General features: G+C 39.8%; 1 protein-coding gene across 7 annotated transcripts in view; it reads right to left on the reverse strand.

The window, feature by feature from the left end:
- Positions 1–1,842: 1,842 nt before the first annotated feature.
- The window catches only part of LOC123982729 (disintegrin and metalloproteinase domain-containing protein 12-like), a 78,866-nt gene continuing 67,880 nt past the window's right edge, over positions 1,843–12,828 (reverse strand). For 3 of the 7 annotated variants that reach the window (XM_046068511.1, XM_046068512.1, XM_046068513.1), the window contains 10 exons: positions 12,585–12,780; positions 12,392–12,500; positions 11,538–11,736; positions 10,092–10,169; positions 8,596–8,704; positions 8,196–8,331; positions 8,004–8,118; positions 6,468–6,710; positions 3,780–3,961; positions 1,843–3,683 (listed from right to left, as the gene is read on the reverse strand). In XM_046068511.1, the coding sequence (XP_045924467.1) occupies positions 3,614–3,683; positions 3,780–3,961; positions 6,468–6,710; positions 8,004–8,118; positions 8,196–8,331; positions 8,596–8,704; positions 10,092–10,169; positions 11,538–11,736; positions 12,392–12,500; positions 12,585–12,780 (1,437 nt within the window). In that variant the 3' untranslated portion in view covers positions 1,843–3,613. Of the gene's footprint in view, positions 3,684–3,779; positions 3,962–5,847; positions 5,940–6,467; positions 6,711–8,003; positions 8,119–8,195; positions 8,435–8,595; positions 8,705–10,091; positions 10,170–11,537; positions 11,737–12,391; positions 12,501–12,584; positions 12,781–12,828 lie in introns of those variants that run through there. The other 4 variants (XR_006828048.1, XR_006828047.1, XR_006828049.1 and 1 more) reach the window with 4 other exon arrangements.

Below are 12,828 nucleotides of genomic sequence, written 5' to 3' on the forward strand. Positions count from 1 at the left end.
TTTGCATACTGTAGGGCTGCATATTCCCCACTGAGCAATGTCCACGAGTTTGTCATAATCGCCTGCTTATCCAAAATAATCACGTGCGAAGTAGCGAGAACTATGACGCCAGTGTTCCCAAATGTCAAATTCCAAATATCCACAAAAAGCGTCTTCCTTTTCACGTCTGGTTTAAATTAATAGGTGTACTTCATTTGTGTGCTATATAATCTCTGAAGTAGTCAGAATACAGCATGTATAAAAGCTAATGTCTGCCACTTGAAAAAAGATAGATAAATACACCAATAAACCACCACGTTTCCCCTCATAATTACTATATATTACATTATTATTATGAATCATTATCTCAAGTTATAATTATGATATAGTAAGCCGTACATATTTTAATTTTTTAACTTTTTTTTATTAGATGTGAAACACTTATCATTGGTAGGCAATTTATTTCAGAAGCATTTTTGTAATATTTGTTCAAATTCTCTTTACATCACACAATAGCAATCAATACATGACATGATCTAACACAAAGATGAAACAAATCAGGTATCTGTGGCTATTACAAGGCTGTAAAAAATCATTTGGTTTGAATAAAATGATTAGCTGGGCTAATTGTCTGTCTACCTACCTGCGCGCTCTCTTCCTGTGCACTCACTGCGCATGACTATCCGTTTTAGTGGAGTGGATTTGGAGGGAGAAATAATTGGAGGGAGTTGGATTTTAGTGGTTGGATACTTTAAAAATGTTGCTAGTTTCTCCAAGTTGCCTGGCATAGCTTTAATGGAACTTTTCTAAACACTTAAGTTTCTCAGTCATTATTAGTCTAGTTTGAATGAATTCGTAGGAACCTTTCTAAATATCAACGAAGCTTGTTAAACATCAAACAAGCCTTTCAACTCTACTGTCTGTAAAAATGCAGCCTACTTGTCCAATAGTAAACAAGAACATACATACATGTAAATGATTTCAATAAACCCAAGTGCAGTTGAGCACCAAGCACAGAATTTTGAGAACCTTCATGTCTAATTTGTTAATAGTTTTTGGCCTTTGCATCCCAACCCCCTTCATTTTTCTGACAAATAAAATCTGTCTGGAGCTGCGACTTTGTAATTAGATGATGTTGGCCAAGGCTGCTTTCAGAAGGTTCTCGTCAGTGACACTGCATCCTTGTTATCATGTGGACTTGCTTCGATTTCTCATTAGCAACAATTTTCTTTTGACCTACTGTTGTTATTGAACATCCTTTTAATCACACACGCTCGACTCCACCAGGTTAGCACCAGCAAATCCTGACAGTGAACACATAACTCTACACTTGTATTTATTGATTGAATCAGTATTTGTACCTCTTACAAAGACATCGTCAAATTGCTTTTAGACAAAGGCTCGGGCGGTTGAACTAAGCTAGGCTGCTTCAGATGTCAGCCTTAAATGGTTAAACTAATTTGAAACCTTGTGAACCTTCTGAAAATAAAGACGTGAAATGTTTAAAATGTTCAATTACACTTACCTCTACGTTCTGCATTCAATATTGTGGTTGCACTTTGGCTCAAGCACAAATGCCAGAGGCTTTTGAGAAAAAGGTTACTTTTTGTAGATACTAAGCAATTCAGGTTTGAAAATGTGATACAATATGAAATCTGTCTTTGTCTTCTTACAAAGCAGGACAGCTGTAGTGAAATTGTTTGTGTGCCTGAAGACTGTGTTTTCTATTTTAGCATTCAAATGGGCTTTTAACAAAGAAATAATTGTTTCTCTCATACAATTGATTTTTCACATGATGCAAGTCTTACTGAAAACATGCATGCTGTGTAAAACAACAATATAGGATCAATAACAAAAATGTTCTTCAGTGTTTGAAAAACAGTTTTACTACTACTGCTTGAGTGTTCAAAATACAATGACCCGACATTGACACTTTAAATGTTTTCTTTACATATAACGTATCAAACAATCATTATTTAAAAGCATTCTCCATGGAAATGTGTTCACCTGTAACACAACATATGAGTAACACAAGGACATAACATACAGTCAGGTGACTGGACTCAAATACTGTCTATTAGTACATGGACACATAGCATTGACAAAGCAAAATAAACAAAGCAATGAATTTTAAACTATTGTGTTATTAAAAAGATAACAGTATCAAAAGTAACAAAAGTTTAAAGTCAGTTCTCAGCCTACATATTTGTGAACAAGAGCTGTGCTTAAAGGAAATGTTGCTCAGTGTGAATGTATATACACTGCATTGCAATCCAGTAAAGCAATAATTCTACAAAAAACAATATAACACTGTTCAATTACCACAAATCCGATTTATGCAGGATTTTGTATCTGACATGTAGATTGGCTTTAAAAAAAACAAATCTCAATAGCCAAATTAAAAAGGTACAAAAATAGAAAATGAATAACTGCCACAGTTACTGGTGGCTCAATGTACACTGAGTAACCACTAAACTTCATTTCGGTGGCAGACGTGTCCGTGTCAACCGAAACGGCCATTTCCCATCACAGAAAAACATGATTTAAAATCTACACATGGACACTATAGCCAGACACTGGCTGTTTACATGTGAGTGCCTCCATGACGCCTGTATGGCCACAACTTTAAGAAAGTCCTTAGTGATTCCATAATTTAATTACAGAGTTTCACACATAGTCCTTGGTGTAGACAGGCACAGAGGGGAAAAACTCAAAAACACACATGACCTTTAGCAGAGGATTATTTCAGAGACGTTTACCCTCTCTGAGGGATGAATGCTTCCTTGGTGTCAGCTCATTTTAGATCCATGTTCAGTTCATACATCAGTACCCAGATCCCTCAAGTGAGATTCTTGGGGCTTGTTAATGAAAAAGGAAACGACAATGACATTTCACAATTCAAACTGTTACCTTTCTGATATATAAATGCAGAGGCACCATACCTGAATTTCAGCTGTCTGTGAAAACAACAGCCCCTCTTTCCCAATTGCAGAGCACATTGCAGAACTGTTGCAGCAATACCACTTTTTCTTTTTTGGTGGTTGTTTCAAGCCTTGTCAGATTGGCTCAAAGTTGCTACAGAGAGCATTACCCTTCAACAAAAAACTCACTTGTTTCTAAATGAAATACTAAGTGTTGTTTGAAGTTTTCTCTGTTCTCATCTGTCATTGCACAATACTCTTTTTCAATTCTTCCTGTAGCATACAGAACAAAACCATAATGTAAAGGATTCCCTTCATCAAAACACATTTCATAACAACATTTCTGCAATCAGAATTTCACAGATTGGCTTTTTTCTTTCTAAATCTCCTGCCACTCTCCTTAAAAATCAGATTCTATGAAAAACTACTATTTTGAAACTGTCGCAAACACCAAATTAAAAATTCTAAATTGCTACCGTGTAGTAAAAGTGTCTAGCACAGTGCACTGCGTGGCAATAAATACAGAATATAAATACTTTACATGTACCTGAGCTCAGACTCGTAGCACCATTCAGAGACAGAGCACCAAAGGGACACGGCAGATTTCCTGATTAAAAACTCAGAGAAGCCACCATCTTTTTAAGGTTTTCAGAGTTTTCATAGTGCAAATTCTTTAGTGTCTTATCACAACAATGTCCCTTCTGGCCAAAGTCTCAGCTGCTGTATTTGACGTTGGCAATTATGCAAGGCTTTGGTAGTGTTGGGGGTTGCTTGGGACTGGGTCTAGAGGAGGGAGAAAGGTGATACAAATAATATGTCTGTGAGCGATACAAGCTTAAGTGTTGTTTTGAAATAAATTTAGTGAAAGTTGGAACTCACCTGTTGGGACGTGGGATAGGGCGCATTGGTCTGGTTACACCAGGTACTGGTGCAGGGCTACAAACAGCAGAGGGCCCTTGGACTACATTGTGGCCCTGCACTTCAGATGGACTGCGAACCAGACGAGAGCTCCTTGGATCAGCAGGAAGGGGTTTCTGAGGAGGACTGGGCTTCTCGAACTCCTGACAAAGAACAGACATGTCAACATAATAACTGAGAATCTCCACCAGGTGGCACTCACAGGCAGGAAATTATGTGTCCTCCTCTTCCAGGCATCACAGCAGCCCTGCAAACGCAACTTGTGATGAAGAATTGTCATGTGGTTTTAATCTTCACTAGAAGACTGAGATCATGATAAAGACCTGTTACCTAGCCCCCATCTGGTCTCCATTCACTTCCTCCTCTTCTCCTTGTTTGGAGAGAAGCCTCCTCAAACATCACAGAGAGGAAGGAGCCAGAAAAACTGAACCTCAGACCTCACTCACTCATGGATTTGTGTCTGCTGATTCAAAACATCATTCCTTTGTCAGAGTTAAATTTGACCTAATTGAAGGAGCCTCTGAACTGAATCTCAGTGACAACTGCATGCTGTCAGTGAAGTCTCTAATGCAGGATATTTCCTCTGTTTGCATCCATAAGCTCAAGTATCATGACAATCTGAACTATTGAAGTACTGTTACTAATTCATCACATTGACAGCCAATACTGTCATGCAATGGGGCCAACTTGAGTTCCATCCAAAAATATCAGAACAATATCAAATGGTAGTGAAGCAGAATGCAGGCAAATGAAAAGAGCATGTCTGATAAGGTGATTTATAGGCACAGAATATTACTGCAGCTTCACCTTGGAATAACCAAACCCAAGTCTGTCTAAAAACCTCCCAGCTACATCAGGTGAAGGTCTCCCATTAGACTATGCTGCCATGCCTCCAGCAGAGAGCTGTGGAGAAAAAAGAGCTTTGTCAATGTCTTGGAGCTGCCAAACAGCTGCTAAAGATGTCGGTGATGTCCGCTGCCAACATGCATCACTTTCAGTTTCACACACTGACATTTAATAGAAACAGCTAAGAGGGAAAATCTACTTCCTGAAGTGGAAACACTGCCAAGAGCTGCTGCACTTCACCTGTTGTACAGGTGTATGATAACCAAGAACCTCTGTAAAACTGAATGGAGTTCTTTCTGTAAATGGCTCTGAAAACTATATTGTACAGTTGAAGAAAAATGACTCCAATTAGCTTTTGGTGATGACACCAGCCTCCACATGTCCAAGGGAGTTACATTGTTAAAAAAGATATATTTAATAGCGCATACTGTCCCTGAATAAATAGTGTAAAAAATAAGTAAGTATAGTAATAGGACATTGTGAAAAGACCTCTATCAGTGTAAATGGAGTAATTGTAATTGAGTAATGTAATGCTCTTTATGGAATAATGATATATTCCATTGCACACAGTCATAACATTTATTAGCTCCAGAACAGTATTGTGTTTTAAAGCCAGACCTCCTCTGTGACCCCTCCATTAATCTTAACAAGATTAGAATGTCATTTTGTGTTTAATACACCTCTAAATAGCTGGATCCAGGTGGTGTGGCATCGCTTTCACCTCATCTCCCCTTTGGCATAATTTTTAGTGTCCTTATAAAGGCTGGACTGTGATCCCTCACATAAATTGCAATCAACTCAGGACTAGGTTCAGGCTGGAACTCATTGCTGATTTTTTATCCGCATTTCATCCTTTCCTCTTTTTTTCCAAATAATTTGTCTATTTGCAGTGCAAGGGCTGCAACTAATGATTATTTTCAATAGCCGTCCCTCTCTCCCTTTTTTTCTTGATTAATTCAGAGGCCAAGGTGACCGCTTCAGATTTCTTGTTTTGTCCAACCAACGATCTAAAACCAAAAGGTATTCACTTTACACTTATATAAAACAGAAAAAAGGGAACAAATCGACACGTTTCATAGGCTGGAACCAGCAAATACTTGCAGTTTCTTCCTAAACAAATGACTTGAAAATGTATTGATTATCTTTGATTAATCAACTCCTTCCCTCATTAGCTAAAGCCTACCTCTGTCTCTTTATCCCTTTGTCTTTCCGTCTGTTTGATCCTCTCTCACTTTGGGTCCTTCTGTCTCACTTGCCCACAGGGTACAAGTCAAACTGGATTAAAGGCAAATAAGAGTCTTTGAGAATCACTGAGTGAGAGGGATTTAACACCAGGAACCTCTGGCTTTCTCTTCCCCTCAGCTCCGACAGTCTGCAATGCTATAACTAAACTCCATGGAATACTAGTGCCAGTAAATTTACCACCCTGTGATATTTGGACATACTTGCTCACTCCAGTTGCTGTTTCATCTTTTCTGGCTCCATTTCCATTATTTATGTGGTGGTTTGTATTGTAGAACTGAAGTCTTGCTTGGATGACACTAGCTCCCAGATTAACCTCATTATTTTATGAGACTGTGCATAACTGTCAACATGCATATACTATATTGGACACAAAAGAACCATGAAAACGGTTGACATCACAACACCCGTCTGAAGGTGCAGTGAACAACATCATTTCCCTGGTTAGGTATAATTGGTTGTATTAGTAAGTAAAGGTTCCCCAGACCTAGGGGACAAATTACAGTGGGTAAGATCATCAAATAAAATTTTTACAACTGAGGGAACAGGGAACTCACGCACCATGACCATCCTGCAGGAGTTATGGCGTGACACACTGCGAAATGACGCGCCCCTCTGTGCCACATGAATGTGAGGTGGAGGAACCGGGGGTCTTGGCTGCCCAGGGCCAGGGGAGAGAGACAGGGTCAGAGTCAGAGGGACAGGGTGGCTGAGGTGAACTGGAGGGCACTGGGGCAGTCTGTGCAGGCTGTGGGAGGGGTAGGGGGCCGGTGGGAGCACAGTCTCTGGGCCCCGGTGAGGAGGCTGCAGAAAGATGAAAGAGAACCAGAAGAGTCAGTCAATCTGCTTCATATCAGAAACAGTCATGTTAACCTCCTCCTCTCCCTCCGCCGTTCTTCCTGACGATATCAAAGATGTATAAATCAAACGCTCCCATTTGCCTGCTCGCTATTCCCCAACTCCTCTTCAGGTAACCTATCCAAGGGAAAGACCAAGACTGTGCCGTAAGCACTCACTTGGTCTCATTCAAAGGTGGACACAGCTGAAGAGCCCACACACACTCCCACTGAGACAGCTCAGACACAGAAAAGAGCCAAAATATGGGTATGCCTAGTATGTAGACCTGGCCAGGTGTGCACACCTCACAAACACACAATGTAACACATACAAAGGCATGCACACATGCGCTCATGTGGCTCTTGACAACTGGAAAATGACCTCACCTGCACTGTGCCTACATCAAACAGCCTCACATGCTTTCTCTTCTTACCATTGACCCCAAATGAAAACCACATGCTACTAACTAAAAACACCAATGTCATGGTAATTCACTACAGCTTGCCTCACTCGAGAGCCACCATGCAGCGCAAATGTCAATTCTGACACAGCTCCTCTTATTTCAGCATCCCTAACTCAATCGATCACAAGTCTCTTTCCATTACAAAGCATGTCAGGGCATTAATGGAGTAGTTAAGGCATACAGTGATGTAGGCACACAAGTCATTACAGCAAAATCCCTGCTCTGTCTTGCAATTATCAGTGACAGGATGACTTTACATCTCAAGTAAGCTACCGCCTCAACATTCTTCATGTGGGATACTCACAGCTAAATCAATTTCTCTCTTAATAATAAACTTTATTTGTAGAGCACTTTTCAAAAACAAAGTGCTTCAACAAGACAACAATACCCAGAAGACAACAATACAAGCAAGAAAACATTGACCAAAAATAGACCAAAATACACGTTTAAGATAAATATAAAATAAGTAAAATAGAATAAAATAAAAGGGATAAGTCAAAAGGTCTCTTAACAGGCAGCTGTTAATGACAAGAACTGTATTCAAGTGTTGCTAACACAATGCTCACCACAGACTCCATTATCAATACCTCCTCCACATGTCCACATAGAGAGGGATAATTAAATTGGATTTGAACGAGCTGCTATTTGGGTGAAAACAACACGACAATCCTGCATGGATCATCTGCTGGTAAGCATTTGTTTGAGTCAGATATTGAACCAAAATCTTGTCCTATGAGCCAAATATGATCTGTATGTTTGTAGTGGGCCTGTCAAGCAAAGATGTGTGCTCTGGTGACCTTGAAGATTGTAGAGCTGTGTGGCAGAGGTGGTGCTGGTCGAGATGGAGACATGGTGCTCACTGATGGAGGCTGGGTAGGAGCGGATGGTCCGCTGATTGCAGCGCTTACTGATCTGGAATTTAAAGAAGGAAATTATATATCTTCTATAATATTTACAAATTATTTAATTATCATGTTCTGAAAAAGCACCTGAGCTTCTCAATTGGGTTCTTTTTACTGGTGAAGAGCAGACCCAGTAGAGTTTTTCTCTTGATGCAGATGATTAGACCAGCTCCCAGGGCAGTGAGGAGAGCCACCAGGATGCCCACTGTTAGATTCCCGCTGTCTGCTCAGAAATACATACGGAAGTCAGACTTTTATCTGTAAACATTTCCGCAGACTTGTCTTTCAAGTTTTAATGTTTGCAGTCTGAAACTCTTCACGGTTTTCTGCAGAGATAAACACAGTTTTGTGGAAAAAACCAAACTTTTAGGATTCACTTTGCTCCTGAGAATTGAGCCATTGATACATTACTTTATAAAGTACTTTAAATGCTCAAGCTACAATAAATCAACCATTTGATGTACTTGAGTTGCAACTGTTTACTTACCGGCTAATCTGATGGGGCCACTGTCCGCACTTCCTCCAAAACCTGCCTTGTCACAGAATGGAGGCGCCCAGTGAGCCTCACAGTGACAGTTTTTGTTGTTGTTGCACACCTGCAGTATATTTAAAAAGGACAATTAACTGTTAGATGAGCCCAAAATGCATCATCATTATGCAGCTTCTGCACCCATCGGGCTACAGTGCATACGCTTAAGACAAATGAGTTATGTTCATAAAATTGGATTCAAACTTGAGTGACAACACTACGGCTGCAAATAATGGTTATTTTCATTATGGATTAATCTACAGATTGTTTGTCAATAAATCCAATAATTCATCTACAACCAGGACCCCAGGGTGACCACTTTGAAATGCACGTTTTCTCTAACCAACTGTCAACCCCTCTCCAAAATCTGTTAACATTTATATAAATAAGAGAAAAGAAGCAATTCCTCACATTTGACACTCTGGAATCATTGAACATTTGGGATTTTTGCTTGAGAATTGACTTTGAACGATTCATTGTTTATTTAAATTATTCCTAATTAATTTTCTGTCTGCGATGTTTCAACCCTAGACATCACAGTCAACAAATACTCATGATGCAGTTGCTCTATTTGCCAGCCAGCACTGTTAGGCTCCACATCATGAAGACGTCTGGTATACAACCCAGCGACTTTTGGCCTCATACCACATTTTTATCTCGGTCTCTCTTGTCTTTCTGCCCTGCGGAGTAGAGGAATGGTAATGTCTAAGAGGATTCCCCAGCAGGGTAATATGAAGCAGGTGAGGGCCTCTTTCCAAGGCAACATCTTGATCTAATCTGTGCATGCAGGGGTGCCCTGTCTCCTTGTGTAAAACAGTCCTTAGAGCTTTATAGATATGTCTTAATTGGAAATAGACAAACAAATATGACGTTTAATCACTGGAGACATTTCATTTTAAGAGATAGTAAAAACAGTTTCCTCTGTAGCTTTGATGAAGGAGCAACTTTACCAGTCACAGTCTGGACCTACCAGTGAATTTAAGGGTAATACCACAAAGCCACATATTTCATCTCAGACAGGACCACCCATAGACGTTTGATGGGTGGCATGTAAGAAAAATCCAATATACATGCTCCCCAGCTCAAAGTCAAACTGTGTGTCACTGCTCTTAGTGTTTGGCCTAATAAAGCCTGGCCTTCAGATGTCAACACAGTTTTGGGACAAGGACGAATGCCTAAGAGTATGATGACCAGCACTTAAAGCTGAGCATAAATGAAGCCATTATATGTAATTCATTGAAACTTTCAGCAACCAGAATGATTGATTGCAAGGCATTGTAATGGCTCCCTACCCACCATATACTGGGCATTTTGAAAATTTTACACCCAAAATGAGCTTCTGTGTGAGGTAGGAATGGGATAGTAAAGTAAACAACCAATTTGGGTGGGGCTGTTTTGACAGCTATCACATCATCTTCACAACACTGAAATGGGATGAAAGGTCCTGTACTCACCCCTCGACCGCTGCACTTGGCTGAGCACTCATACACACCAAAAACACTGACGTTCTGGCACTGACGATTCAGACACATCTGAATCAGACAAAGACATTAAAAATTGACAATGTGAGCTCTAAGAGCATTTCAGTAATATTCTAAACCCTTTAATCTTTTAAGGGAAAAGACTAACAGATCCAGCTTTCTATTTTTATTTTAAATTTGCCACTAACAAACCAATTCAGTTATAAAACAGCATAGAAACAGCATGAAATATAATTATGTTAACACTGGGATTTTCCAATAAAACGAATTAAAGCTGCCTTTTAAAAGTTGTGTGATGTGGACTGTGGGCTCCTTAAAGGCACCACACCCACATACATTGAGGCTGAATTTGAAGATGAACTTGGCAGCACTGGGCACAAAGCGTAATGCCAGAACCCTTGACAAATGAGGGCTGAAGCTAGATCCTCCTTAAGGGTGGAGGCTCAAATTAGACTAAATGGAGAAACTGTATCATTGAAGTGACCAATGGCTGAATTGATGACCACTGGAAGATGCCAAACAGACTGAATAATGGTAAGTCAATTAAGTGTCTGAGTCTGTGCAAGTCTGAAATGACAAGAGGACACACCCTGAAGAACTTCTTACAAGGTCTTAGTCATGGCCTGTCACTCCACCTCCACTCTTATTTCCCAGCATTTGGGAAATACATTTTGAGTGTTTTTGCAGTCTTACAGATAGCTAGGGTATCTTAAAACAATACTCACATACCCATATGTACACACTGAGACAATGGGTGAACGGTGACAAAATCTGCAGTCCTTAATCTGTACAAAAATGCATTCTAAAGTTCAGCCAAGTCAAATCAAGTGGGTCTCTTAGTTTTAAAAAATCCCTCTTTGTGGTACTAACCCACCACTGAAGCTCGATAAGGAATCAATGTCCAGGGAAACTAAGAGAATTTTGTACTAAAAAAAACAGTAACTTTTTAAGGGAATATTTTATTATCACCACTAAGTCTCACTATGAGCATATGGGCAGGTGAGAATTTTAAGATAGATTTTAAGATTAAAAAAAAGTAGAAGTAGAAGAACTTTGTAACAGAGGTTTTGAAAAGTGCTTTTACTTACTTTAATAGGGCTGTATTATTTAATAGAGTGAATCATACAGTCCAATACATTATGGTAATTAACTTTTATTACTTTATATACTGTTTGGTAGTTTATAATAACTAACAACTTATCACATTTTATAAACTGATCATTTGTAAAATCTTAATTTGCAAAGCTACCAAATCCAGCAGTGAGATAAATGAAAATGAAATGTAAAGTACCATAATAGTGTACTTAGGCACAGTACTGTCCACCACTGCTGATGAGTCAGTTGCATGCTGGATCGATTAGTGTGTTGAATGTGTATCTATACTGGCTATTTTTGACTGTCCCAGGCCTTAGCTCTCACCATTCCATCTCCACACTTGGTCCCCGTCAGGACCAGGCCGGGGTCGGGCATGTCATCACCCAAGTAGACATGTGTACCTCTGCACAGTATCCTTCCCCCTTCCTGCATGGGGATGTTTGTTTCTATGGAAACAGCGTTGGTACCAATTACTGGGCGGTTAGCTCCTCCTTGACACTGGATTTTGCCACATTTAGCATCTCTGTAAACAGAACGAACAACAGGGAGAATAACAATGTGATAATTAAATAACATGTCACTGTTTTTCCAAATGTGTATATATACACACAATTATTTTTTCTCTCACTCTTGCAGTCCAATTAGGGAAACTGCAGAACAAGCTATTTGTTTATGCTTTTTTCAGACCACAATCTGAAAGATTTTGTAACTTGAACTCGATTTCACCAAATTACGCCATAACCTTCAGTTAGAGCACAGCTAATAATTATTTCCATTGTTTAATGTTACATTTTGATTATTGATTTAAATTATGAAGAAAGCTCATCAAGTTGCCAGAGCGGATGTGAGGTCTTTAAATTACTTGTTTTATTTGAACTGTCAAAAATACAACGATATACAATTTCATAAAACAGCTGATATTCAGTAGTAGGCTGGAATCAACTTGGCATTTAGGCTTTTAGTTACTTAAGAAACTGATTGCTACAGCCTTAGTGAATCACAATCATTCCAGTCTCCACCCTAGCAAAAGTCCAGTCACATAAGCATGTTTAGTTATGCTCATACCAAGGACAATTTATTTTACACAAAGCAAGTACAGTATATGTTCTTCACTGCATTCCACAACTGACATATAATTAAATGCATTCACTGGTTTCTATGGGAACGTCAGGTCTTACTGTGCATCACATTTGGCAAAGGAGCCTTTGGAGTCCTTGCCACAGTTGCCATAGGGGTCTCCTGCTGAGTTGACCCTTTCAAAGCAGATGCCTGGAGCTGGCTTTGCTCCTACAAAATCCAATGAAACATATTAAAAAGCTAGCAGACATTGTTGAGCCATTCACAGGCATTGCAAGGGGGCCCTCCACATACCTTGGCCCCACAATGTGATGCACTGCTGCTCGTGAGTCTGACAGATGCCGTTATAACAGTAGCCGTCCTTGTTGTGGCAGGCGTGGCCGTCATGCAGGTAGACGTTGGCGGGGCAGTGAGGGCTGCTACCGGTGCAGAACTCAGGCAGATCACAAGAGTTACTGGATTCACGGCAGGGAGTGCCTGCTGGCTTCAGCTACACAAATGTTGACAGCAAGCAAGTGACATTAAGACAAAGACGCAT

This window comes from Micropterus dolomieu, linkage group LG14, assembly GCF_021292245.1.
Source record: "Micropterus dolomieu isolate WLL.071019.BEF.003 ecotype Adirondacks linkage group LG14, ASM2129224v1, whole genome shotgun sequence".
NCBI classification, from domain to species: Eukaryota; Metazoa; Chordata; class Actinopteri; order Centrarchiformes; family Centrarchidae; genus Micropterus; species Micropterus dolomieu.